The 23,554-nt window shown below is 48.7% G+C and overlaps 11 protein-coding genes across 11 annotated transcripts; 4 read left to right on the top strand and 7 right to left on the bottom strand.

Annotated features, from left to right (window-relative positions):
* Positions 1–90: 90 nt before the first annotated feature.
* Positions 91–1,120, bottom strand: AO090003000401 (uroporphyrinogen-III synthase HEM4; the record flags this gene model as incomplete). Its single annotated transcript, XM_001819533.1, has 2 exons — positions 91–734; positions 835–1,120. The coding sequence occupies 2 exons, from the start codon at positions 1,118–1,120 to the stop codon at positions 91–93; spliced, it is 930 nt and encodes a 309-aa protein (XP_001819585.1).
* Positions 1,121–1,395: 275 nt separating this feature from the next.
* Positions 1,396–2,031, bottom strand: AO090003000400 (uncharacterized protein; the record flags this gene model as incomplete). Its single annotated transcript, XM_001819532.3, has 3 exons — positions 1,396–1,494; positions 1,550–1,885; positions 1,936–2,031. The coding sequence occupies 3 exons, from the start codon at positions 2,029–2,031 to the stop codon at positions 1,396–1,398; spliced, it is 531 nt and encodes a 176-aa protein (XP_001819584.3).
* A 1,626-nt stretch (positions 2,032–3,657) lies between these two features.
* On the bottom strand, positions 3,658–4,513 carry AO090003000398 (class I SAM-dependent methyltransferase; the record flags this gene model as incomplete). The annotated part of the gene is made up of 3 exons (XM_001819531.3): positions 3,658–4,179; positions 4,255–4,426; positions 4,476–4,513. 3 exons carry the CDS (start codon positions 4,511–4,513, stop codon positions 3,658–3,660), a joined length of 732 nt encoding a protein of 243 aa, XP_001819583.1.
* Positions 4,514–5,174: 661 nt separating this feature from the next.
* On the top strand, positions 5,175–6,444 carry AO090003000397 (proteasome regulatory particle lid subunit RPN9; the record flags this gene model as incomplete). Its single annotated transcript, XM_023234874.1, has 3 exons — positions 5,175–5,442; positions 5,486–5,745; positions 5,803–6,444. The coding sequence occupies 3 exons, from the start codon at positions 5,175–5,177 to the stop codon at positions 6,442–6,444; spliced, it is 1,170 nt and encodes a 389-aa protein (XP_023089950.1).
* A 272-nt stretch (positions 6,445–6,716) lies between these two features.
* Positions 6,717–7,274, top strand: AO090003000396 (uncharacterized protein; the record flags this gene model as incomplete). Its single annotated transcript, XM_001819529.3, has 1 exon — positions 6,717–7,274. One exon carries the CDS (start codon positions 6,717–6,719, stop codon positions 7,272–7,274), a length of 558 nt encoding a protein of 185 aa, XP_001819581.3.
* A 629-nt stretch (positions 7,275–7,903) lies between these two features.
* AO090003000395 (GPI-anchor transamidase subunit GAA1) lies at positions 7,904–9,494 on the bottom strand (the record flags this gene model as incomplete). The annotated part of the gene is made up of 3 exons (XM_001819528.3): positions 7,904–8,835; positions 8,890–9,128; positions 9,193–9,494. 3 exons carry the CDS (start codon positions 9,492–9,494, stop codon positions 7,904–7,906), a joined length of 1,473 nt encoding a protein of 490 aa, XP_001819580.3.
* A 247-nt stretch (positions 9,495–9,741) lies between these two features.
* Positions 9,742–11,029, bottom strand: rbd2 (rhomboid protease family protein RBD2; the record flags this gene model as incomplete). The annotated part of the gene is made up of 7 exons (XM_023234873.1): positions 9,742–9,757; positions 9,782–9,866; positions 10,017–10,145; positions 10,202–10,323; positions 10,500–10,581; positions 10,645–10,782; positions 10,837–11,029. The coding sequence occupies 7 exons, from the start codon at positions 11,027–11,029 to the stop codon at positions 9,742–9,744; spliced, it is 765 nt and encodes a 254-aa protein (XP_023089949.1).
* Positions 11,030–12,023: 994 nt separating this feature from the next.
* On the bottom strand, positions 12,024–12,893 carry AO090003000393 (dienelactone hydrolase family protein; the record flags this gene model as incomplete). The annotated part of the gene is made up of 3 exons (XM_001819526.3): positions 12,024–12,226; positions 12,296–12,739; positions 12,806–12,893. The coding sequence occupies 3 exons, from the start codon at positions 12,891–12,893 to the stop codon at positions 12,024–12,026; spliced, it is 735 nt and encodes a 244-aa protein (XP_001819578.1).
* Positions 12,894–13,929: 1,036 nt separating this feature from the next.
* Positions 13,930–15,896, bottom strand: AO090003000392 (Ytp1 family protein; the record flags this gene model as incomplete). Its single annotated transcript, XM_001819525.3, has 4 exons — positions 13,930–14,109; positions 14,161–14,862; positions 14,924–15,570; positions 15,635–15,896. The coding sequence occupies 4 exons, from the start codon at positions 15,894–15,896 to the stop codon at positions 13,930–13,932; spliced, it is 1,791 nt and encodes a 596-aa protein (XP_001819577.1).
* Positions 15,897–21,242: 5,346 nt separating this feature from the next.
* On the top strand, positions 21,243–21,659 carry AO090003000391 (uncharacterized protein; the record flags this gene model as incomplete). The annotated part of the gene is made up of 2 exons (XM_023234872.1): positions 21,243–21,571; positions 21,632–21,659. 2 exons carry the CDS (start codon positions 21,243–21,245, stop codon positions 21,657–21,659), a joined length of 357 nt encoding a protein of 118 aa, XP_023089948.1.
* Positions 21,660–21,780: 121 nt separating this feature from the next.
* Positions 21,781–22,689, top strand: AO090003000390 (uncharacterized protein; the record flags this gene model as incomplete). The annotated part of the gene is made up of 1 exon (XM_001819523.3): positions 21,781–22,689. The coding sequence occupies one exon, from the start codon at positions 21,781–21,783 to the stop codon at positions 22,687–22,689; it is 909 nt and encodes a 302-aa protein (XP_001819575.3).
* Between the last annotated feature and the right edge of the window lie 865 nt (positions 22,690–23,554).

Raw genomic sequence — 23,554 nt, 5'->3', positions numbered from 1 at the left:
GCCAGCGTAAGATTGTGATCATCAATCATAACAACGGGTATATACAACAATACTGGTATAGATACAAACTCGACCACAGGCAAAATAGACCTATTGCCCTGCCCTATTCTTCCTCCGATTCTCCATGAATTCCACAATACCCATACCTACTCCCTCCTGACTCGGTTTCTCAGCACAAACATCTGCCTCAAACCCATACTTATTCTTCAAATGATCCCTCGTCGTAGGCCCAATCGTGGCAACAAACACCCTCCTCTCCCCATCCCCAAGCCCCTTCAACACCCGCACCATAGCATCACACCCCGTCGGCGAAAACACAACCACCCAAACCGCCCTCTCCACCCCACCCCCCAAAAACTCCTCCGAAGCACGAACCGCCTCCCCAAAACTCTTCTCAAACCCCTCCATAACACCCGTCTCGTAGACTACCAACTCATCAACCCCAATCCGCTGCTCCGGCGGCAGCGACCCCGCCATCAACGTCTTGGGGATGATATCCCTCCGCTGCTCCCCAACAAGGAACAAGAGAGGCGGCTTCGGGCCATCTTGCGAGTCATACAACGGGTTATAATGAGAGAGGATGAAATGCGCTAGATTCTCGCCGTTTCCAGTCTCCGAGCCGAGGATTGTTGCATGGGGGAGGTGGTCGTCTCGAATGGAGGTTAGGGATCGGGATGTAGCGGGGCCGACGGTGTAGAGGATTAGGGATTGGGAGGAGGTTTGTTTAGTTGATTCTGTTGTTTGTTGGTAATTAGCTACTGCATTTGCATACGGACATGGTAATTTGTAAAACGATATGCCCGATTGGAAGGAAGAGGGGTGGGGTATACTCACCACCAATATCGTTGAGGATCGTCGCGAATCCCTCTACGGCCCGCTGGCTTGTGAATATCAGGCCGCCGTATTTGCGGCCCGGGCCGGGGTTCAGGGCTCCTGACTGGAAGAGCTGTTTTACGGTGGTTAGGTTCGGGGTGTGGAAGTTGTGTTCGAGGACTGGGATGAAGGTGGGGTTGTAGCTGTGTGCGGAGAAGTATTCTTCGTAGCTGTCTGTCGGGGAGGATTTGGTTTTGAGGAGGAGGATGGGGGTCGAGGAGGTGTTGAAGGTGAATTGAGGTGGCATTTTGTCTTTTTGTTTGTTATTTCGTTGATTGTGTTTCTTTTTGGAGGGTGTTGATGTTTGGTGGTGGGTTTGGGAGAGAAGTGCGGAGGTGGATTTAACAGTGGAGTGGGGTGATTAGTTTAGAATTATTTACGTATGGACGAACTTTTGTATGACTTTTAGATAATAACCTCGGTAGTAGCTCTGTCGAGTCCGATTACTGTCACATACAAACTCATTTGGCACAAAAGAAAAAGAAATGGATGTCTAGCTTATGTACAGTAAAGAAACACAGACTACTGGTCGTCCAAGACGTGCAGATACTTCTTCTCCTCCTGTCTCTCCCGCTCCGTGGCCGGAGGCAGATCGTAGTACGAAGCGCTACGGTAACCCAACTATGCAACTATTAGTACACGGTAGGAACCATCGAGGCTGCTGTAGAGTGCTTACCAGGTAGTGGAAAGTAAGGGTGGCCAGATCAACAGGTTCAATGCCCAAGTCCTTGAAGGTCTTAGCATTGGGGTCGATCACCTGGTCAATGAACTCCCGCTCAACCTCGTCAGGCGAGATAATGGGCCACCAGAGCAGCTTGTTTAGGTAGTGGGCCACAGGCTTCAAGATCGGCTTGGGAACGTTGATGTGACGGCGGTGCTTGACGATTTCACGGTCAACCAGCTCGGCAATCTCGGCAGTAGAGTATTCCTTGGGACCGTAAAGCTCGAAAGTCTGACCAGCAGTGGAGTCATCGTGAAGCATACGCTCCAGAGCATTGCCAACATCGGGGGCCTATTTGAATCAGCATCGTATCCAATGCAGACGGATCAGACGTAGCTCACGTGAACGGGCCAGTAGCGCTCCTGCATGTGGTTGGAGGTAAGGAGGTTGGTAACCTTAGCAAGCTTGTGGAGCAGGTTATCCTCGAAACCGAACATGGGAGCAGGGCGGACAATGGTGGTCTCGGGGTAAATGGAACGGGCAACTTCCTCTCCCCAGGCCTATATAGGTCAGCTTAGCAGAATGCTGACATGTTATGGTTTGAAAAACGGACCTTAGTGGCGAAGAACTCGGAAGGAGAGTCCCTGCTGGCGTTGTAGGAAGAGACGTGGATGTATCGGTCAACATCATACTTGGCGACAGCCTCAACGATGCGCTCTGTACCGTCGACGTGTACGTCGGTATAGGAAAAGTTCCTGCATGTTATTAGTAGCTGTTCGAGCCATCCTGTTGATTTGTCACTAACTTAGTAGGATACTGGCGACCGACAAGGTTGTAAACAATATCGGAATGACGGACACTCTCCTCGATCGACTGGGTGTTGCGCAGGTCATATTCCTACCACAGATTAGTCGAAATGGCCGCCGTTAAAGATTGGTGCGGGTACTGTACCAGGAAGTTGACCCTTCCGAGATCACCAGTGACCTTCAGATGTCTCTTGGTCATCTCCTCACGGTAGGGAACAACGACCGTGCATCCCTGCGAAGCTGGACGCCGTCAGCTTCCATACTTGCTGCGAACCAGCCGTTGACCTACCGAGCCTGTTGACAATGTAACGACCGAGGAAACCAGTAGCACCGAAGACAGTGGCGGTGTGACCTAGAGCACAATTCCAATTAGAACTTCTGAGGGCAATGCGACGATCGGAAAACGGGCCAAGTACCTCCAAGAGACGACCTGTAAGAGCGTCAATTAGCCACCATACACCTGCACAGCTTCAACGCAATGGACTTACCGTCCACCCTGGACCTTCAGGATCGGCTTTCCGGTTCTAGTGATCGCGACATCTTGGAGATTCCGGCGCTGAACTTGTTGGACCTTGGGGGCGGGGGCAAATGCCCTCGAGCCCAAGGCGGAATTGACGGCCCGGCACTTCTGCATGGTCTCTCTTCAGCTCTGAATTAAGATGAGACCACCGAATTGCGTCCGGATCGGTGTTTCGTGGGGCAAGAAAAAGCGAATGGGGAGAGCAACGCTCAGCAGGCGATCTCGTGCTTGATGCTGAACTTGTCGATTGTCGTGCTGGAGAACGCAAACTGCCGGCACGGGACCTATGCACTAGTCCCGATTCGGACAGCACCTGGACCTACCTGGCACATTACCACTTCACTTTCAACGCTTTTGTTTGCCATTTACACATTGCATTTGGTGTCAATGGTATTGCCGACGTAAAAGCATGCTGTCTCGCTTTGAAACTGGCAAACAATCTTTCTGTTCTCATCTCCAGAAGGCGTGTAACTACAAACCTGCCTCGATTGTGTCTGACTATTCCTGAAATATGATTGGATGCTGTTGCCCGGGCCATCACTACTACAGCACATCATCCAACGTCCACAACTTTACACTCTTTTCATAGCTGTCCCAGATCTTTTTATGCACTGAGAACCAAAGATTTTGCTAAAAATATACACAGCTGACTTTACCTGACTGAGTATACAGTCTGCAGCCACAATCGATCAAATGCACAAGTCTATTATTATATGTATAGCTCAGAGTCTAACATACAGTAGTCGTGTCTCGTTACCATGCATAGTCAGATTGCATATCCCCCCAAAGATTAGAGTTTACTGGCGCTGGCCCCGGGCGATGAAGATAGTCTTGGAGATTGCCTTTCCATCTCTCTCGAACACCAGCGGCTCTTCAATGACTTGATAGTCAAACCCTACTCCAAGCCCTGCAGTTTCATACAGCTTGCGCATATCCTCCAAGGTAAAACCATGAGTCTTGATTGTGTGCGTGGTTTCATGGTCGGGGTTGTGCATTTCATGGGCATTGTGGTCATGCTTGCCATGTGGAAGTACGTCGATTATCAGACATACACCACCCTTCTTCAGTCGTTCCCCGAGACGCTTCATGGCCAGGTCCGGCTTTTCGAAATGATGAAGGGCCATGCTCACAAATGCAACATCGAAATCGGAATACTCTGGCCTTGAGAATTCCTCTGGCATTGGTTCGGCCAGAAGGTCACCTTTAAAGCCAATCATTTTGTCTTCAAAACCGGCCTCACGAGCGCTAGCATTGTACTCGTCAACCATGCCGTCCGCGACGTCTATGCCAACGACTTTGGTGGCGAATGGCGCCAATGCCTTCGGAATACGTTAGCATGTCTTACACGACTACGGTCTGTAAACGACACAGACCAGCGGAGACAATAGACTGACCGTAGATACAACGCCAGGGCCACATGCATATTCCAACACCTTGATCTCTTTGCCTTGCCCGGCTTCGGTGTCAGTCCAAACGTCACTACCCCAAAGGCGCTTTTCCTGAGTCAGGCGGTAGATCAACTTTGTGCCCTTTTCGAACCGGGTTTTGTAAGTCTTGGCCAAGTTGCTATGTATTGTGAGCCACGATTCTCATATATAAGGAAAGAAGACCTTACCCCCAGACCTCTTTGTTCTTTTCGGTAAACTCGGACATGGCTATTGAGTTGTATCTTAATGGTTGTTTTCTAGATAAGTGGTATGCTGAAGTTGTCTTGGGTGCTGATCAATATAATTCAATGAGTTGAGAGATGGTGATTGAAGAACAGAATAAAATGAACAGAGGGAAACACGCCGTATTTATGTTGAGCAATGGCACTCCAGAAGGAAGCTCTGACAAGGTTCATGGCCTCTTGTTGGTCTCTCTATGGCCCTTTCGGAGACATATCGGATACTTCTATACCGCTAAGTCACGGCTAGCCACAGGAGTAAGCTACGCTGGAGCCTGGAAGAGTTCTATGAATAGTTCAACCAATGAATTCAAGTCGTTGTTCATTATGAGTTAAAGCACGTATGTCTGGAATCGTATACTGTGAAAAAGTGACAATTGGACGAATCTGGACCTCTATCACATAGGACTAGTACTATCCTTCGATGTCATGTGCTCGGGCGGTGCAAAGACACCGCCTTGAGTGAGCTTCGCTCCACTTCTCCATCCACTCATCCATCGTCATCAGCTGCTGCTACCTTATTCTTTGCCTTGTAGCCTTTCTTCTCGCACCTGCCTACCTTAACTGACAGCGCCAAGCTCTGGTACTTGCTAGTAATTCACCATCTGATTTACACGACTCCGTTTCACAGCCCCTGCTCTCCCCGCGATGGAGAACCAGAAGATCTCCGACTTTCTGGCGGACCAGCTGCAGCAAGCTCCCGAACAATGCCAGGCCTACTTCCTCACCTTCGAAGACTACTGGGAGCGGAAATTATGGCACCAGCTTACCGACTCCTTGATTGAATTCTTTCGCCTTCCAGAGAGTGCTCCTCAACGGTTACCGATATTCAAGGCCTTCGTGCTCAGCTTCGCCGACAAGATCAACCAGCTGAAGTTCGTCTCGTTGGGGTTGATGGCATCGACAGAATGTGCAGGTATGCCCTGAATTCGTTTCGCCTTATCTCCCAGATTAGATAGCGGTACTAAATCATTACCTACCAGATGACAAAGAACGCCTCTCTTTCCTCACATCCCTCGCCGACAAAGTGAACAAGCCCGACACACAAGAAGCTTACATCTATGCCCTTGCGGACGTCGCCAATGTCAAGCAGCGGCTCAACGACTTGGATGGAGCACAGAAAGATCTGGGAACGTGTCAGAAGGTCCTGGATAACTTCGACTCGGTCGAGACCGTCGTTCACGCCTCCTTCTATAAAGTCAACGCTGACTATTACCATGTATGTGTCACATATAAGCCGAATTTATCATCAACTAGACTAACAGAGCACGCCTAGAAAAAACAAGAATTTGCCTCTTTCTATAAGAACGCCCTCCTCTACCTCGCCTGCATCAACTTAGAGGATATTAGCGAATCTGAGCGCGTCTCTCGCGCATACAATCTCAGTGTCGCCGCTCTCGTCTCCGACTCTATCTACAACTTTGGTGAACTACTCTTGCATCCAATTCTGGACTCCCTCACCGAGACCCCCCACAGCTGGCTCCGCGACCTCCTCTTCGCCTTCAACCGCGGCGACCTCACTGCCTATGACGTCCTGGCCGGTAACATCTCTAAGAACCAACTCCTAGAACAACATCGTTTCTTCCTCTACCAGAAGATCTCCCTCTCGGCCCTCACGGAGATGGTCTTCCGCAGACCCCCGCATGACCGGAACCTGACTTTCGAAGCCATCTCTTCCGAGACGAAGGTGAAGCCCGAGGAGATCGAACATTTGATCATGAAGGCTTTGTCTTTGGGTCTGCTGAAGGGCGCCATCGACCAGGTGGCTGGAGTCGCGCAGATCAACTGGGTGCAGCCGAAGGTTCTGGATATGACCCAGATTGAAGGTATGCGGAATAGACTGAAGGACTGGGACGCAGGCGTCAACCAACTGGGTCACTGGATCGAGGGTGTTGGCAAGGATGTGTGGGCTGCATGAGCTATGTTTGATTGTCGTTTTTCCTCATCAAATGCTTGACGTAAAAGGGTACTACAAGAGTAGCACTTGGGGTTATATGTACGAATGAATATTAGACTTGACACCCATAATTGAAACATATGGAATCATGCAGAATTTTCACCTCCGACTTTCTCACCTCCACACAATCTCAATCCTCAATCATACATCCACCATCCAACCATCTACACTCCCATCCCCAAAACAAAACGAACCCACAACAACCCAAAGCAAAGCAAAAAACCAAAAAAACAATGGACGAAGACCCAGAAACCACCCTCCAAAACCTCACCACCCAACTAACCACAACCCCCCAAGCCTTCCCAACCTGCTGCCTCTCCCTCTCCACCCCCCTCCTTTCAACCCTAACAACCCTCCTCCCCAAAAAACCAAACTACACCCTCTCAATCGGCAGCGGCAGCGGCCTCCTCGAAGCCCTCCTAACCCACACCACCCCCACCCTCCAAATCGAAGGCGTCGAAGTAAACCCCACCGTGAACCGCTACATCGCCGAACAAGACATGCACGTTGTCTCGGGCACCTGGGATCTCCTATCTTCGCGCGTCCCCGGCGCGAAGGCGTGGATGTTTGTCTATCCGCGGGAGCCGAGGTTGGTGGAGCGGTATATTGAGGGTTTTGGGGAGACGGGGATGGTGGAGGTTATTTTGTGGTTGGGGCCGAGGGCGGATTGGGGGGATTATGTGGGGTGTTTTGAGGGGAGGGGGTTTGGGGTTGAGAGGGTTGTTGGTGTTGAGGGGGGGTTGGAGGGGTTTGAGATGTTGGGGGTTGTTAGGAGGGTTGGTTCTTTTTAGGGGGATTGTGTTTGGTGTAGGGGGGGGTTTGGTTTGGAATTTCTCTGGGATGGTGGTTGATATGGAGGTTTAATATACAGTGTTTGTTTCTTGTCTGGTTCATATAGAGTCGAACTATGGTATATCAATTGGAGCTTCTTCAGAACAGGGAGAATCCCAACAGGGCGCATCCGATCATCCACGCTGGCCACCAGACACACCATACAACTACCTGTGTCCACATTCCCCAGACGTCCCATCCGAACGCAGCTTGTGTTAGAATAGTCTCCACTGATACCCCGGTATACCAGCAGCCCCCGAGGAGGACGACAGGGGGCGAAAGAAGATTCAGGAGCACGAGTCCGATAAAGGCAAGTGCGTACCGGATAAGTGCACTGGTGGAAGGACTGACGCGGTTGACGAAGCTGAGGGGAGTGCAGAGCAAGCCGATCATGAATGAGAGCGAGAAGTTCAGGGTAGCCAGAGTGGAAAGGAAGAGACCAAGGAGGAGGAGGGAGAAGGATTTCATAAGGAGGTATTGCTGGGGCTTGGGAGTGAATCCTTGGGTAAGTAAGACTGCAAGGAGTAGCGGAAGGACGAAGTCGACTACGATGAAGGTGTAGGTAGCGGTTGTGAAGTACTATTATTTGTCAGAGAATATAGGATGGTGATGATGGGAAGATGTGACTGACCTTGTGGGAAAGATTGTTGAAGATGAACAGAGGAACCAGGCCCAATAGATGAAGGCCGACAACAAAGCTGAGTGGGAGTGCCAGCTGTCGTTCGATGATGCTGTTGGCGTCACTCTTTTGTTCCACACTTGTCGCCTCCGTTTTGTTCTTGTCCTGGGAGCTTGCTGCTTGTTCCTTTTTCTCATCCTGGGAAGCACCTGTTTGGACTGAAGGCTGAGGCTTAGAGCCCATGTAGTAACCAGTCCGTAGCCACAGGGCAATAGCCATGATTGTAAAGTTGCCAGCGATCAGCATCGCGCTGGGCAGATACGTGCCGATACTGACAAACCGGTTGGTCTGCATAAGCAGATAGAAGAAGAAACTCTGGTGCAAATGTTCCAGGAGGTTGTTCAAGCTGCGACAGAGACTCTCCACGGTGCGGCCCAAGGCCATTTCATCCTGCCAGCCATCTCCTTTCGTTTGCAGTGTGATAGCATCAATATGGTACGGCATGAAGCTACTGTGCGCTCCAGTGGCGTACCCGAAACCCTGCTTAGCCATGCCTCTCAAGATAGTTTGCAGACGCGCTTCGTAGCTATCATTGTGGTCCCACATCTCCTGCAAATTGGCGTCGATACCCATTTGACCACCGGCAATTGACACGGCCGTATTGATCAAATCCAGATTCGGCAATTGGCCATTGACACCGTCGTAGACAATATGTAGCGATTCAAACCGATGATCAAAGGGATATTCCACCACCAGACCTCCCTGCAATGCACCACTCTTCAACGGCAGCGGCTGGACAGATGGCGGCTGCATGTCATGGTATGCGTCAATCCACGCTTGCGTCCCCGATTTGCTGTCAGGCGTGATCAGGAATATGATATCTTTCGACCATAGAGACCATCCTGGAAACAATCAGCTATGACCCTTGCTACAAGTGTCAAGAAAAAGCAACCCACGTTTGAAGTATCTTGCCAGCGTCAGCGCAAGGGTAACGCCATTCAGATTCAGTTCCCCATCAGCTGTCTTCCAAGCCGTAACCAGCACAATTGCCTCCGTCGCATCGCCCCGCGGCGCCTGAATGATGGCATAAACGTTCTGTCCCTGATGCGTGATCCCCGCGGAAGTGTATTCGTATTTCTGCGTCGCGACTTTCAAGCCGGAAGCTCTGAGAACCGACTGTATCTTATCCGAGATCCTAGTAGAGAGCTCAAATTAGCACAGGGTGTAGGTACACATCACAAGCAGGACCTAAAACATACTCCGGCGTCAATTCAATATCATTCCTTTCCGGTCCCTCCCCTGGAGCTCCATTGGGTAAAAGACCCTCTAGCTCCTTCCTGTATCCGCGAAAGATGTTCTGCTCACTGCCGGAGAAATAGGCATGGACTTGGCCGGGAAGAAGCGCGTTTTCGGAGATGTACGTTCGACGGGAGTAGTCATTGAGGGGGAGGAGGAGAAGCCAGACGACTCCAGCGAGGACGCATAGAAACGAGAGGATGTGCGGTAAATGCACGAAAAGGAAATGGGGATTATTCCGCAATTTGCGGATTGCGGCTGTCATTGGTCTTCAATCAGCTTGGTTTACTCTGAGTTGTCCTTTGCGATAGTAGAATCTGGGGTAAGTCGGATAGAGGAAGGAGGATGATGGTGGAAGTGGAGCCTAGCTGATGTAGCTTAACTGGCACACTGCAAGCATGCAGCAACTTACATTTTAAAGCCATCGAATCAAGACATTCGGGGAGTTGGTCGCATTAGTCGTATCCGCGGAGTCTGGAAAGCATTGGGAGTCCACTCCGCAGCACCTTAATTTATTTACGTCGGCCGCTAAAGACCATCTGCACAACTCACTCCACGTCATGCCAAAAAACAACGCTAATGCATTTTATGAGCCAAAAAACTTCCTCCCCCACAAGACTACTATAACACATGATTACTATAATACTTAAATATGCACAAGAAGTGTAAGATAGAAGCCCGATAAGTGTTAACAGCCAATGGTCTCAGGGACCCAGACGCTGCGATGATCCCAAATAGCTCATAGGAGTCCCTCTCTCGCCCACAGTATTCGTTGTGGGGAGCACACCATATCGGCCATACGTCTTTTGGTCGACAGAGACATAGTGTGGTAGCCGACCCAACAGGTTCAGTTTTCCTTCAATCCATCTTAGGACCTTCTCGGGAGGGACGAACACCTTGAGGTACCCAAGGCCGACTAGTGTAAAAGGGTTAGTATAATAACTAACGTAAGACTAAGAAAGCGATACTCACACAAATAGCCGATGAGAATAGCGCACAAATGGCCAAGGAAGCTCGTATTAGACATAAGGATCGAAACAACTATGCACGCAAACAAGGGCGATGTCCAAGTAGGGATCTTGTAATTCCCGAGACTAGGTTTATATTAGCAAATCGTGACACGCGTGGGCTTTGACATCTTGGGAAATACCTGAAGTACGGGTGAGACTTGAAGGTCTTGATAGCTTCGGTACCCAATAGGAGGAATACCCAAACGCTTGAAGCTCTATTAGACTTGTCTAGCCGGAAGGCCGAAGGATATAACACTCACCTTGCGCCAAGTACGGCGGTATTTCTATGCAAAAGGAATTTCTCGACCAGAAGGTAGAGGCCTGCAGGGAATGTAGAAAGAGCTACATTAACAGTCAGTGTTAGTAAACCTGGTCCCAATTTCTAGCAATCAGAGTATGACTTACGCCCCAAAAACAATGCCACAGCAGTCAACGTGCCATGCTCGGCTTCAAACCGCTCGACCAATGGCGTAAGTGCTACCAAGTTCAGAAAGGCATGGAAGAAGCCATTGTGAATGAATGGATAGGTGTTGAGGCGATACACTATGATAGCGTCAGAACCATGCATGGCCATAATCCTCCGTCAAGGGTACATACTGCTGCCGAAACCAATCTCATCCGGCGCCAAAGCACCCCATTGCACCACACTCCATACTGTTTGTAACTCAAGAAGCCAAAAGACGATAATTGCCAGCACCACAAGCCGTGTAAAGAGAGGCAAACGAAGAAGATACGACCGTACCCTCGCAGGGTTAAAGGGAAGCGGCGGTAACGCGGCGGGAGTAGCCATATTGATTTCGCAAGAACGGTTTAACCAAATAGATGTAGTGCCTCGTGAGTAAAGCAATTGGCCGTTCCCGGAATGCGCGCAAAATATAAGCAACAAGCGTCAGAGGCGATTCACCGAAATTCGAGGTCGGAGGCCAGAATCGCAGACGGAACGCTGCTGTCGGTAACAACGGGAAGTTCTAAATGTAAAAGTGCGATGCAAGTTCGTAAATCTCGCCAAGTGCGGGCGTATAGAGTAATTAGGAATCGGGGGTGTTTTGCAACGATGCCACCAAAGGGGCAAACACGGATTGCAGACGCTAGAGTACACACGACAACGAGATTGAAGATCTAACAAGCCCCAGTCGAAAAACAGATGCGAGCGAGGAAACAAGATCTATTCGGCAAGAAAGCTAGAAAATTCAATGACAAGGACAAAGAGCGAGCAACGAAACCGCGCAGCTTCATGCGCTCCCTTCTCTCGACAATCTCACTTATTCCACCTGTTCTTCCGACGGTTCTTTTGTCGGCGCGGATCCCCCAGGATCACGTGCTTGGGCAACGCTGATCAACGTGGTGCCTAAGGCGTATATTTACTACTCTGTACATAGCATTTGTAGATCTTAACTCTTACCATTATGCAGAATTTGCGAGTATTTAGCGCGCTGTACGTCTATCTCACACAACCTTTCTGGAAGCCAAGTTTAGAAAATGAACAACAGCCTCATCGATACGCTACTAAGAATAGAACCATCCACCCATAGCTATGATTTTAGTGAAGAACTGAAAAGCATGGACGGTGGATCCCCCTGGCTTGTGAATCTCAGTACTGATGATCCACCCTACTTTGAAAGTGCTTGTGAACTATTCGATTGGCGGAGTTTATAAAACACCCATGGCAGAGCTAGTTACTTCGAGACATGCTCTATTTCAAAGTATATCATTCCTCACATCAATTCATTAGCATGAAGTCGACATATACAAAAAGCTAGTAGTTATCAATCTATGCTTTTAGTTCACAGGTACTGCCTGAACCAGTTGATGGCCTGGCAGAAAGCCTGTTCCTTGGCGAACTTGAAGTGCTTATTGCTCAGGTCCGCGCGGACAGCGAAACCGTGGGAAACACCGCTAAACAGGTTGATCTGCCAGTGCTGGCCAGTCTTCTTCAGAGTCTCCTCAGACTCGTGGCGGAGCTGGGTAGTGAAGATCTGATCGATTTCTATTATTGAGAAGTACGTCAGTACCGAAGAGCTATACGTATCAACAATCCTACAGGGCTTTAACTTACCGGAGGCAGCAATGGACAGAGGACCGGTGATAGCGCCGAGCTCCTCGTGGGTGACGAAGGAAGGGTGGGCGTTGAAACCAACGTCGATCTTGCCCTCCTTCATGTGGCGGCAGACATACTTGGCACCGAAGCAGTATCCAACACCGGCGACACGCTTAGCGCCCAATTCCTCGCGGACGTACTTAACAGTAGACTCGACGACGGGGTCGACGTGGCTAGGCTGGTGGTTGGGGAGCCAGGCGGGGAGGTCGGCTTTTCCAGATTCCATGTCGCTGAGCTTGATGGCGTCTCCCTGGAAAAGATCGGGAATGACACAAGTGTATCCATTGGCGGCGAACTCGTCAGCGAGGAGCTGGGCGTTGACATAGATACCGAAGATATCGCTCAGGAAGACAACAACCTTCTCGGTGCTCTTATCCTGGGGGTAGACAATGTAGGTGTCGACTGTGAGATGTTGATTAGGCCCTGCGCTTTCATGATTTTAGAATGTATGGCTGCAGGATAACTTACCGCCGTTGACGTTCTTGATCTCACCAACTGGGTTACCTTCATGCTTGAAGCCAGTGGCGCAGCAAGGTCCAGGTGGGTTAGAAGCCATTTTGAAATTTCTGGAATGGGTGAATCAGATAATGGTTGACTAGAAGTTTTGGAAGAGTTTCTTACTATGCTGGCGAAATATATAAACATTGCGAAATCACAAGCTCCGAGGGAACACTGCGGCCCATCTTTAAATAATACCCATTTTGCAGTTCCCCTCCACTCCCCCACTTTCTCATCGGCATTATTAATACGGTATATACATAAGTTACATTCTCCCAGTCAATACTTCAATGCCAGTATGTAAAACGTCAGCTGGAGGCCAAGAAGTAATTCGTACCAATGTTATTGAGCTATGATTTAGAAATCCACCCAGATCCCGAGCGGATTGAAAGCATGTACTCTGCATATTCCGACCCTGCCAAGGTACTGTCATCACCGCAACCACCCATAGAAATCTGCCGACCGCCAGGCAAATAAAGCGGGAACCAACGCCGAATGTCTGGCTAGGCTTTAGGCGCTCGGCGTTTACTTCTTAACTCCGACCCACGGCGGTCAGAATGTCTGGCTGCTGCGTGAGATTGGATGCAAGCATAGCAATACCGGTAGGCGAAGAAACTACTAGTACACAGTACAAGCATGTATTGTGATTTACAGAGTCAAGATTCACCCCACGTGCATATATAAGTAACTCATGATTCTCAGCCCATTAAGACCATTATAGACAATGCAATGTATATTAAATTTTAAACCAGTCATTAGCCTCCACCACATTAACAATCAGGGATATCATTCATTAGCATAGGGGCACGTCAAAAATCATAGAACAAAGCTGTGGTATCAGTGGTATATGCCCGCCACTCGTAAGCTTGAGCTCTGACACCAGGCCAAAAACAAATAATTTAGGGGGTATATCGCTGCGATAATAAAGACAAGGATGTTCGATGTCTCTTATGCCTTTTCCCATTTCTCCTTTTTCTCAATTCTTTGGTTTTCAATAGGGCGATGAGAAACCCATCCAGGTAGAGTCTTAACCATGTCCCGTGTGAAGGACACGCACCTCTACCCTAAAGCGACACGGCGAGGCGTGCTCCAACTCAAGCTGGGAACTGGAAAGGAGGGAGCTGAGGGCGAGTTTCTTTCTTGGTGGCCCAGGCCTTGATGGCAATAGCCAAAATCTCACAGGCCATTATGAAAGCGGTCACTCCCATAGCGACAGTGAAAATAAACATCGCATCGAGCTCGTAAAACTCCATGGCATCAACCACATTTCGGGTCTGAGAACAGTTAGCATGACTCAATGCTTTCATCAGTCAGGTAACACCTACACTCAACATGAAAATCAAGCCACCGGAGATCAAGCAGAAAGCGGCAACAATCTCAGTTGGAGGACGAGAAGGCAGATACGAGGTTGGTGGCTTGAGATACGTGATGACATAGGTCATACATCTAGCAAACGAGAAGCCAACCAACAGGTTACCCCACTGCTTGTGCACCATAGTGGAAACCATGCTGGATTGGTGGTGGGATCCCATCATGCTACCCAAAAGAAGAATCACCAGGGCAGGCATTGGATTGAGAGAAACGCCTTGAGTGTCAGGAAGCTGCCAAGCCGTGTCGGATGGGCCATGTCTGCGAAGATTCGAGGGGTATTGCACGACAGTGCTGTTCAACCAGCTCTTAACGCGCTTAGATTCGAAAAGCATACCACACAAACCCCCACCAAAGAACATAATGGAGATGGACACATGCTCGAGATCTGTCGCAGACCATTTGCCGCCCCAACTGGTGAGGTGCTCGAGGAACATGTTGCTGGCACCGTAGAGGAAGATCACAAAAGATTCGGTAAATTCACCGGTAGGGATCTTGGCCTTCCACTTGCCAACAATATCGCTCGAGGGCTTCACATTCCAAGCCCATCCGAGATCTGCCCAGCAGCCCATGAATCGTCCCAGGGTCAGCAAACCATACCAAAAGAAGATGCCTCCCTTGATAAAATGTGCGAGACCGTTGAAGATCTCTCTACCCCTCTGCAGCATCATTCATTCGTTAGCAATGTCCACATAGCAAGTGACGCGCAAAACTCCTTACCATGATACCGCCATAAGTTACGGCACCGGTAGCGATGGCGATGAAACCGAAAGGCAAGATGATTCTGTCAATTACCAAATAGAAAATGGTAAGTATCCGAAGGGCGCGACTAGAGACCATACAGGGCACACGGCTCGCGAGGAAGCGGTTCACAAAGGTGCTGTGCAGCCAACCACGGCTTTGAGCGGGTTGCTCTGGGTATTGGGCCTCGGGCTTGACGAATGTATCATATTCCTCCGAGGGGGATGCGCAAGTTGACGAACTAGGACGACTGTGGAGGGAAGCCGAGTTGACCTCTGTATCCTGGCCGCTGTCTCTGGACCAACGGTACTCATGATGAATTCCGGTCGGATGCGTCGGGGTTTCGGCCATCTCGTCGGTAGACACGGGAAGGAATGCAGCACGCTCGTACGAAGTCGCATCGGACTCGCCTCTGCCAGCATAGGCAAATATGAGCGACATAATAACTTGCGCGCTAATCACCCATGTCGCGATCCACCCGATCTTGTGATGAGCATTGTTCTCGTATAGATCAGGGGTTTGGCTGTTGTAAATGATCCCTAGAAGCAAGCCCAAAGCGTTGAAAACCAGGAAAAGAAATTGCGACGGGAGTGCAAATCGAGAACGCGCAACGCTAAACATAACAGCTATGGATCTATCAGTCGTGGCTGAAGATAAACGAAAAATATAAAACAAGACTGGAATTCTTACCAACGGGGAGGATGAAGCACCAGGCAAGAACCATAAGGCCTATGTGAGCGATTATTGTGCTCGAATGCTTTCCGTAGGCAAAATAGCTCATAGGTGAGTCGTCGCTTGCAGCAGCATGCGATTCGGGCTGCTTCTGAGTGCTATTCATGCCCATGCCCATGTCCATATTCATCGCATGGTCATCCCCATGCGGGATAGCACTGGCGAGGGAGGCGAATAGAGAGGCAGCCGCGATCGCGGCGTGAGAAGCTTTCTGCCACATGTGTGCGAAATTTGTAGTATTAGATTATAAAGCGAACACAAAGGCGAGGACAGCTGAGTGCGAATCTTGTCGCAAAGCGGATGGCCCGGGAACCCCGATCGCGGTACCTAGAGCTCCGGAATTTTTGTTTGATAGGTAAAGAGCTGTATAGGCACTGGGCGCGACCAGTAATAGGTACTATGTATGGTTCACTTTTATGGCGGGTGGTGCGCCAGCTTGTGAAGGCGCAATCACACACTAGAGGGGAGTATAGGGCTGAACTATGGAGGGTGACTGGAAGAGGTGGAACAGCAGGGAGAATGCAGGAGGATTATATGGAATCCAACAGACCACATAGAAGCGGGTACCACAGAACCGTGCCAATCTTATTAATTCTTATTCATGATTTATTTAGTATTGCCTGTCTTGCTGGAGCTCTCGCGGTTCTTTCGGAGCGGCGGGGATAAGAGGCCGACAGGGCCGTGGAAACAAGAAAGTCACTGATTGATTGAAGCTCCCCAAAGCTCCGTGTGCCGAAAGTGGAGTCTTGAAAACACGCTTCACGCTAGGCGCCGAGCTAACAAGGACATGGATGTCCGATGTTCTTTTTTTTTTGTGGTGTCAAAGCTCGTAATCATAATCCTCCCGGTGTTTGGTGATACTGTTATAATCTTGTTGATACACTCCGTTCCGGTTGATTTTCTCCCTAGATGAGACGGTATATACCGTCATTCCCTAGGATCTGAATCCATCGTCATCATGACTTGCCTCTCAGTGGTATGGAACCGTTGGTGTCATAGTAGACAAAGTAGGTTAGGTTGACAGCAATCAAAGTCTGGATCTCTAATAAAATAAAATAAATAAAAGAAAAGGAAAGGAAAGGAAAGGAAAGGAAAAGGAATTACGAATGTAAATTACAGAAGTATACAAAACTAGAAGATCATCCAAACTTACGGAGTAGTATTTTGTAGGCCCTTCACGGAAATCAGATGCGCTAATGGACAACTCCCAAAAAGTACATGTTAGACCGGCCAAGGATTAAGGGTGTTGATGCGACGTAATAATTGGGAGTGGGAAGGAGGAAAAAAAAATTCCCTTGGCATGGCTCTCTCGGATGCTCGGAGCTACCGGCTTCTTCCCACTGTGCCGTGAAAGAGAGGAAAAAATATGACCTCATCCCAAGGTACCGGCTGGTTAGCGCCTGGCCTAGAGCCCGTAGTCTATGGGTTAGGCACTACTTCTCGGGTGTCTATCTAGACAACCATGCTAACCATAGTCTTACACATTATTACAATTTATAAGAGACAATCTCTCAACAAAGAACCAAAAAAGTAACAAATGATCTCGATAACATATGTGCAACCAAGCTAGTACAAAGTAGTGAAAGCCCTATAATTACTGAGTCGAAATGTCGTTATTGTCAGTAGCAATAACGTTGAAACGATCTTAGCTTCGGACCAGTCACCTGACAAAGAATGTTGTGAGTCGTGACCTTGTCCCCACGGCTTTTTCTTTGTTTTCATATTTATATTTATGTTGGTTATATTCTGTATTGTATTGCTTTTATTTCTATTTTTCATTTTCCTCTCTCATGTTAGGCAGCTGGAATGTCGTATAAACCAGTTGATCTCGGCAGGACAAGGCTGAGTACATACCACGAGCGGCCTGCTTTGCCAGCGTAACGCTTGTTTGTTAATCTCTGTGGCCCCCAAGGAGGTGCGGTGAGGCAGTGAAAACAGGAATACAGTAACATTCCTATCCTAGATTCCATCAGTTACCGCCGTTGCCTTCTAAAGATCAAACAACGTGCACGATAACATAAGCGCGACCATCCACCTTTCTTGCATACAGGGATTTGTGGGGGTGCCCTAAGGATGGGGAAATGCATACTACTAGGGAAAGACATATCACTACTCCGGAGTAGGTATATTTACCCTTACTTACCCCTCGTATACCTTTCTCTCGCACAACAGCACAGATGACCATGCATTTTCCAAATTTATGCAATCTCATATCTTTACCAAGCTTAATGGCTGAACTCTCTTTGTACACGACGATCAGCCCACAACCAGTCAAATTGCTTGACTAGGTATCCAAAGCGAAACTGGGGCCGAGACTTGTATACCCCTCTTCTGCATGAAGATCAATCAACATACCATTATCACAACATGCCCCTCGCGTATTCCTACATAAGAAGGCGTCACTTCACACAATCGGCGACTTAGCCGGAGCATACGTGCTATTGGACCAGCTGAGAGGCACATCATGTTGCTTATTGGAGGACTATACATACCTAGTTGTGTCAAAGCCTTATGGGCTGATCTGTTTATGAAGGTGTAGTATGACGCTCTAATGCAGGCAGCGTCGCACTAACCCACCGCCGTTCTCATTTTCTATAACGGGCACCGTACAGAAACTCCATTGTTGTTAAGTTGGTTATTAATGAGGGGCTGAGAGCTCTTGGTAATGACGGGACGTCATTCTTTAGGTATAATCGAGAAATCTTATCATCTTCGCTGCTTATGTGCCAGATCGTATTGTTATCCCGTGAACGGCAGCCAAGGACGCAGCCGATGTGACGGCTAACAAATGAGATGGTGAGGGCTGGAGTACACAACCACAAGGCGGTACGGAGGACGGAAGTACGTATTACTAAATACGATAGATTACAATCAAACGTCGATCTCTACCAGTGCCAATGCGGTTATCAATACATTGATCCCTCGGATGGGAATGGGGATCCACCAAGTCACTAAGTGGGCCTTGCACGTTGACATGGACGGACTCATTAATCATTTCCTGCCCTGTGACCGTGTGTTCTCATCTGACAACCTAACCGACGATCCTGTCTTGGCTGGCTGGCTGGTTCTTGGTTGGAACGGATCAAGGACTCTCCTGCATCCGCGGTCTTCCGTACGAACCCCGAACAGCGAAAAATTGGAAGAAAAAAAAAATCATGCTCCGTAAGCCGTAGATTAAATCAGTCCATCTGTTGGCCCTCTGTACTCGGTACCACAACATACGCACACGCACTTTTTTATTGGGGGCACACAGCTTTTTTCTTCGGAATTACGAGTTAGGTTTTCAAAAGGTTCTGGAGCTTTCTTTTTCTATGATTTATTTTATTCTTGATAATTTACAGCTCTTCGTTGTCGTCGCTTATGCTTTCCCGCTCGCATGGTGTGACTCATTCGCTCCGCTCTATTAGTCATGTTCGCCTTGGTCCTTGTCATCATTATTCATCTTGATCTCTTTCGTTCCTGAACGTTCCCTCAATGACTTGGTACTCCAAGGCAGGTTCTACTTGGCGACAACTTCTGGACATCACTAGCAGGTAGAAGAGACTTACAGCTGCATCCGCATCGCACCTAGCACAGAGCTGGATAAAGCACGCCACGATCCACAAGTAAAAAATGAAGCCATAGTTGTGATGGGCTTGTACATACGGAATATGCATACATACATCACAGAAATTGTCCGTGCTGTTAGCGACACCCAAGGGCCCCACAATCTCGACTAATTAAAGGGTATGGGCTTGGCGATAATAAACGGCTCTGACGGGAAATATCACTGTTTATATCATCTCAGCAAAATCATCAGATCTCTATTTCACGAGCTTTATCTCATATCATCCTTGGGTATATTTGGTAGCAACTAGTCCGCTAAGTCTTGTCGGTGATATATTATATTATCGAGAGTGACGAGTTAGTTAACTCCGTAGCTACCAGGATGACCTTAAATTGGGAATCCGACGACAAACCCTTCTAGGTTATTGGAGCTGGACGCGGGCGGGCGCTACCTGCCCTGTAAACCCAACATCTACCCTAAACTGTATCCGAAGGCCTGGCCGTCCGTTCCAAGGAGGCCGATGTCTTATGGAAGTCAACAAAAACGCATGATGTATCCATCCCTGCCTACCAAAATGCCTTGCGTCTTATCTATACCGGAGTAAGATACAGGGTCATCACTCCGCAGATATTGACATCCATGGATGAAGTATGAACGTATTTCAGCCCCATGACGTGTATCTACTCCGGTAAGGTGGGCTGACACCTCTCAAAAATGATTAATTATGTACATAAAAAATCAACGGCACAATGACTAGTAAAACTCTCACAAGCCGTCTTCGATCTGATCCGTGACAATCCCGACGGAGCGAACTCCCTTCTCCAGTATCCTCCCATCGTCGCAAAACTTTTACTCTTCCTAGTAATTGCATCGGAAATCCGGCACCTGACGCTCGTCGTGTCGTGACTCGTGAGGCCAATCTCCGAGATCGACAGTGCCTCCCCACCAATCAGCGTGGCCAATTCATTTCCTTACGGATGGATAGCCGGTCCCTCCCACGGATCTGTGTTTACCTAATGTGTACTAATATTCAGGTGCTTTGCGGACTAGGAGAGGCGCTAGGGGAGTTTTTCTCATGCAAGTGGGGTTTCTATGGGCCATTTGGTGAATGGCGATCTAGAAGTTTTTGGAGTGGAATCGACGTTCGTTTTTGTATGCATATGTGATTTATTCGTCCCGAGAAGAAGTTCGCATTTTGGAGACTGGGAAATGCTTTCTTTTACGAAATGCAGTTGGTCTCCCATGTGGCATCCTGGTATTCTATGAAGCCCATCACTCTTTTTTATACAGCTGGGATCTGTATAACTGCAGCCTTCATTGACATTGCTAGTACAGCAACGCTAACCTGACGATTGAAAGAGGAACTTAAGCCTCGAAGCTATCACGAGTGGCCCAGAATGCCTAAACATAATGTGTTACATTTATACAGACTTCTTGTATCACTGGCATGTAGTGGTGTTCTCACTTCGTCCTCTTATGTCTATAAAGGACCATGTAGCATGTCGAGTCGCACAAGTGGCGTCTTGATTAAGTGTGACTGCAGCATTCCTCGAGAAAGTGAAGAATCTGATCAAACCCCTCGGGCTCTTTGACCCAATGACCGTCGCCCTCCGCCCCGATGAACCCATGCCACTGAACAGGGATTTGAATCTGCTGTAAGACTCGAGCTGCTTGTCGACCCAGGTCCACGGGCACCCACGCATCATCGCTTCCGTGGCTCAAAAACACAGGCGTTGATAAGATCGAGATATCGATGGTTTCATGTGTTTGCGATATCTCAGTACCGGAGATAGTATTGAGAAAGAAACCAGCTACCGAACGTTGTATCAGTTGTTTGCTGGAAGCGTCAACAGCACAGCTTCCCTGTGATCCTTGAACCAGATCTTCTACCTGTCGTGCAAATGGCAACCAGCCGCAAAACCCCACAAAGCCACCAAGTGGCTGATGGACCTGGTTGGTGGCACAGAACAAGGTCCACAAGGCGGTTGCCATCCCCTGACTGATACCTCCTAGATAAACATGGCTGGTATCCCCCCCGAGAATTCCTATTTCGTGGCTCAGGATGCCCAGGATATGCGTGACCGACTCCCTCAAACCGGCAATCTGCAGATCCTGTTGTTCATGGATGTCGTCCAAGGAGTATGCGTCGAACCAGGCACACATTTCTTCCTGGAACCTGTCACTCCAACGATCGCGAGAGGTGGGAAATACCCAACGCCAGTTCGGGAGGCAAGAGGCCAAATTGTGGCCCTTGGAGGTCATGGAGGAAAAGAGCTCTTCGGCGAACTCAGGTCCATTACTCCCGCGGCCATGAAGCAAGATGGCTGTGTGCGTGTGCGAACTTTGCGGTAAGTAAATGTGAGGCTCAGGAAAAAACATTGTTTTGATATGCAGAATATTCAACGCAGCCTGAGCCATGACCATATAATTCACTAAGCCGGGTACGACGTGGTTGCCGTAGGTTACCCCGCCTAGATTTAAGTCCCAAGCACTCTTATGGTAAAGCTTTACATAGAAGCGCAGAATCCAGACCAGCAGACCTCAGCCTCATTGAACCATGTCAGACCAAACCAGACCGTCCTCACCTGATTCGTACAGCGGATTCTTCTACCACAAGCCCTGGTCTGAACCATGGGCTTTATCCGACTTTTCGCCAGACCAAGGGATAGTGAAATTCTATGATCGTCTTGAAAGTCAGCCATGGTGGGGCAGGACTCTTTCAAGGCAGTTCCTCAAGAGATCCGTACACTGGGGCCATGGTTGGCCGTGGGGATATTTCATCTACCGGACAGCATACAGTTCCGACGAGGACTGGAACCAGGCCCTTGCCAAACTCAATCGCTATATCCACTGCGCTATAAGATATGACGATGACCCTGAACCAGCCGAGATCGTCTGGGAGGGCTGTAAAAACGTCATTATTGATGATCAACGATTGCTAGAGGGGGCTTCGCCTGTTAAAGTCCGGCAACTGTTCCAAGACTGGGTAGAACGACATCCAGACTGCAATCATCGTAGCACTCCACGGTCAGCCTTTTGCTTAATGATCGATGGCCATGCCCTTCAATCTATTCTGGCGAGTCCAGAGCCTTGCCTCGAAAACAAAAATTGGATCACCAAAAAAACGGGATATGTGATCTTGATTGATCGCTATTTTCCTGATAAGGGGTACCGGCACGAGCCTTATAATGTGGGTTGGGTCCGTTTGAAGATTTGTGGGATTTGGCCGTTTTCGCGTTCGTGGGATGTAGTGGAGTTTGACGAAAGATATCCGGCTATTGGGAGGCCCGGTTTGATTCCGTATTATGATGGTTATGAGACTTGGGTGGAGGATGTGAATGGGCAGAAGCTGACAGATGTTGATTCTTCAGGTGATGAGGATGAGGATGAGGATGAGGATGACTTGGACAGCGGTTATGGTGTTCATGATATCTATCAGTATCTAAGGGAGGGGGGCCATATTTAAATTGAACTTGTTCAATGTGCTATGCCTGTTCCCTTCGGCAATTGCTGCAGGACAATGCTCCTAATATCTTTTTCCTATCACTGCAACGTCACAATCTAACGATAACTACTGCACATCTTCTCAGCACCTCTACAAATTCTTTTACTATTAACTCACATTCTATATCGCGAATACATATGATACTGATGCTTTTACATAGTTTCTGTAAGTCAAGCTTAGCAATAGCTGAAGCTTGGATATTGAATGGAATCCAACGTTGAGATGTGACTAATGTAGATATTGTGACCGGACTTTCATGGTAAAGCCCGAAGTGAGGCAAGATACGCCAGTGGATCCCAAATGCCAAATGACTTCTAGTGATCAATTGGTTGAGTCCGTCAAGAACGAAGGCAACTCGGGACTCGCTCCGTCGTCGTGTATAGTCAAACCAAGTGCTCCGTATTTCTTTCGTTATGAATGCTCAGTCCGAATGAATCATGTCAAATAATGCCTGACCACTAAGACGGCCAAGTCACTCAGCTAGAATATAGATTCATAGATAAATAAAATCAACATCAAAATGAGGTACATAGATAATAAAGTAAAAAGTATAGTAAAGTACATAGTAGAAAGCGGAGAAACATTACACCCGCCGATCCCCAGAAGGTACCCAGAACCCAATAAACCCACGCTAAACCAAACGCAGCAAAGCGCTCCATCACATGACCCCATTATCCTAACCCGCAGCCCAACAAAGTTTAGCGCGTCTCAAGCGAGCTGGGCCGAATCGGGAACAGGAAAAGCACACAACGGAATTTCCAACCCTAACATTCGTCTCCGTTCAACCACAACCGCCCAGCGACGACAATCCGCCTGCCCAAACACC

The sequence above is a fragment of the Aspergillus oryzae genome, chromosome 2 (assembly GCF_000184455.2).
Source record: "Aspergillus oryzae RIB40 DNA, chromosome 2".
NCBI lineage: Eukaryota > Fungi > Ascomycota > Eurotiomycetes > Eurotiales > Aspergillaceae > Aspergillus > Aspergillus oryzae.
The sequence above is the reverse complement of the archived record's forward strand: the minus strand, read 5'-3'. Positions and strand labels throughout refer to the sequence as shown.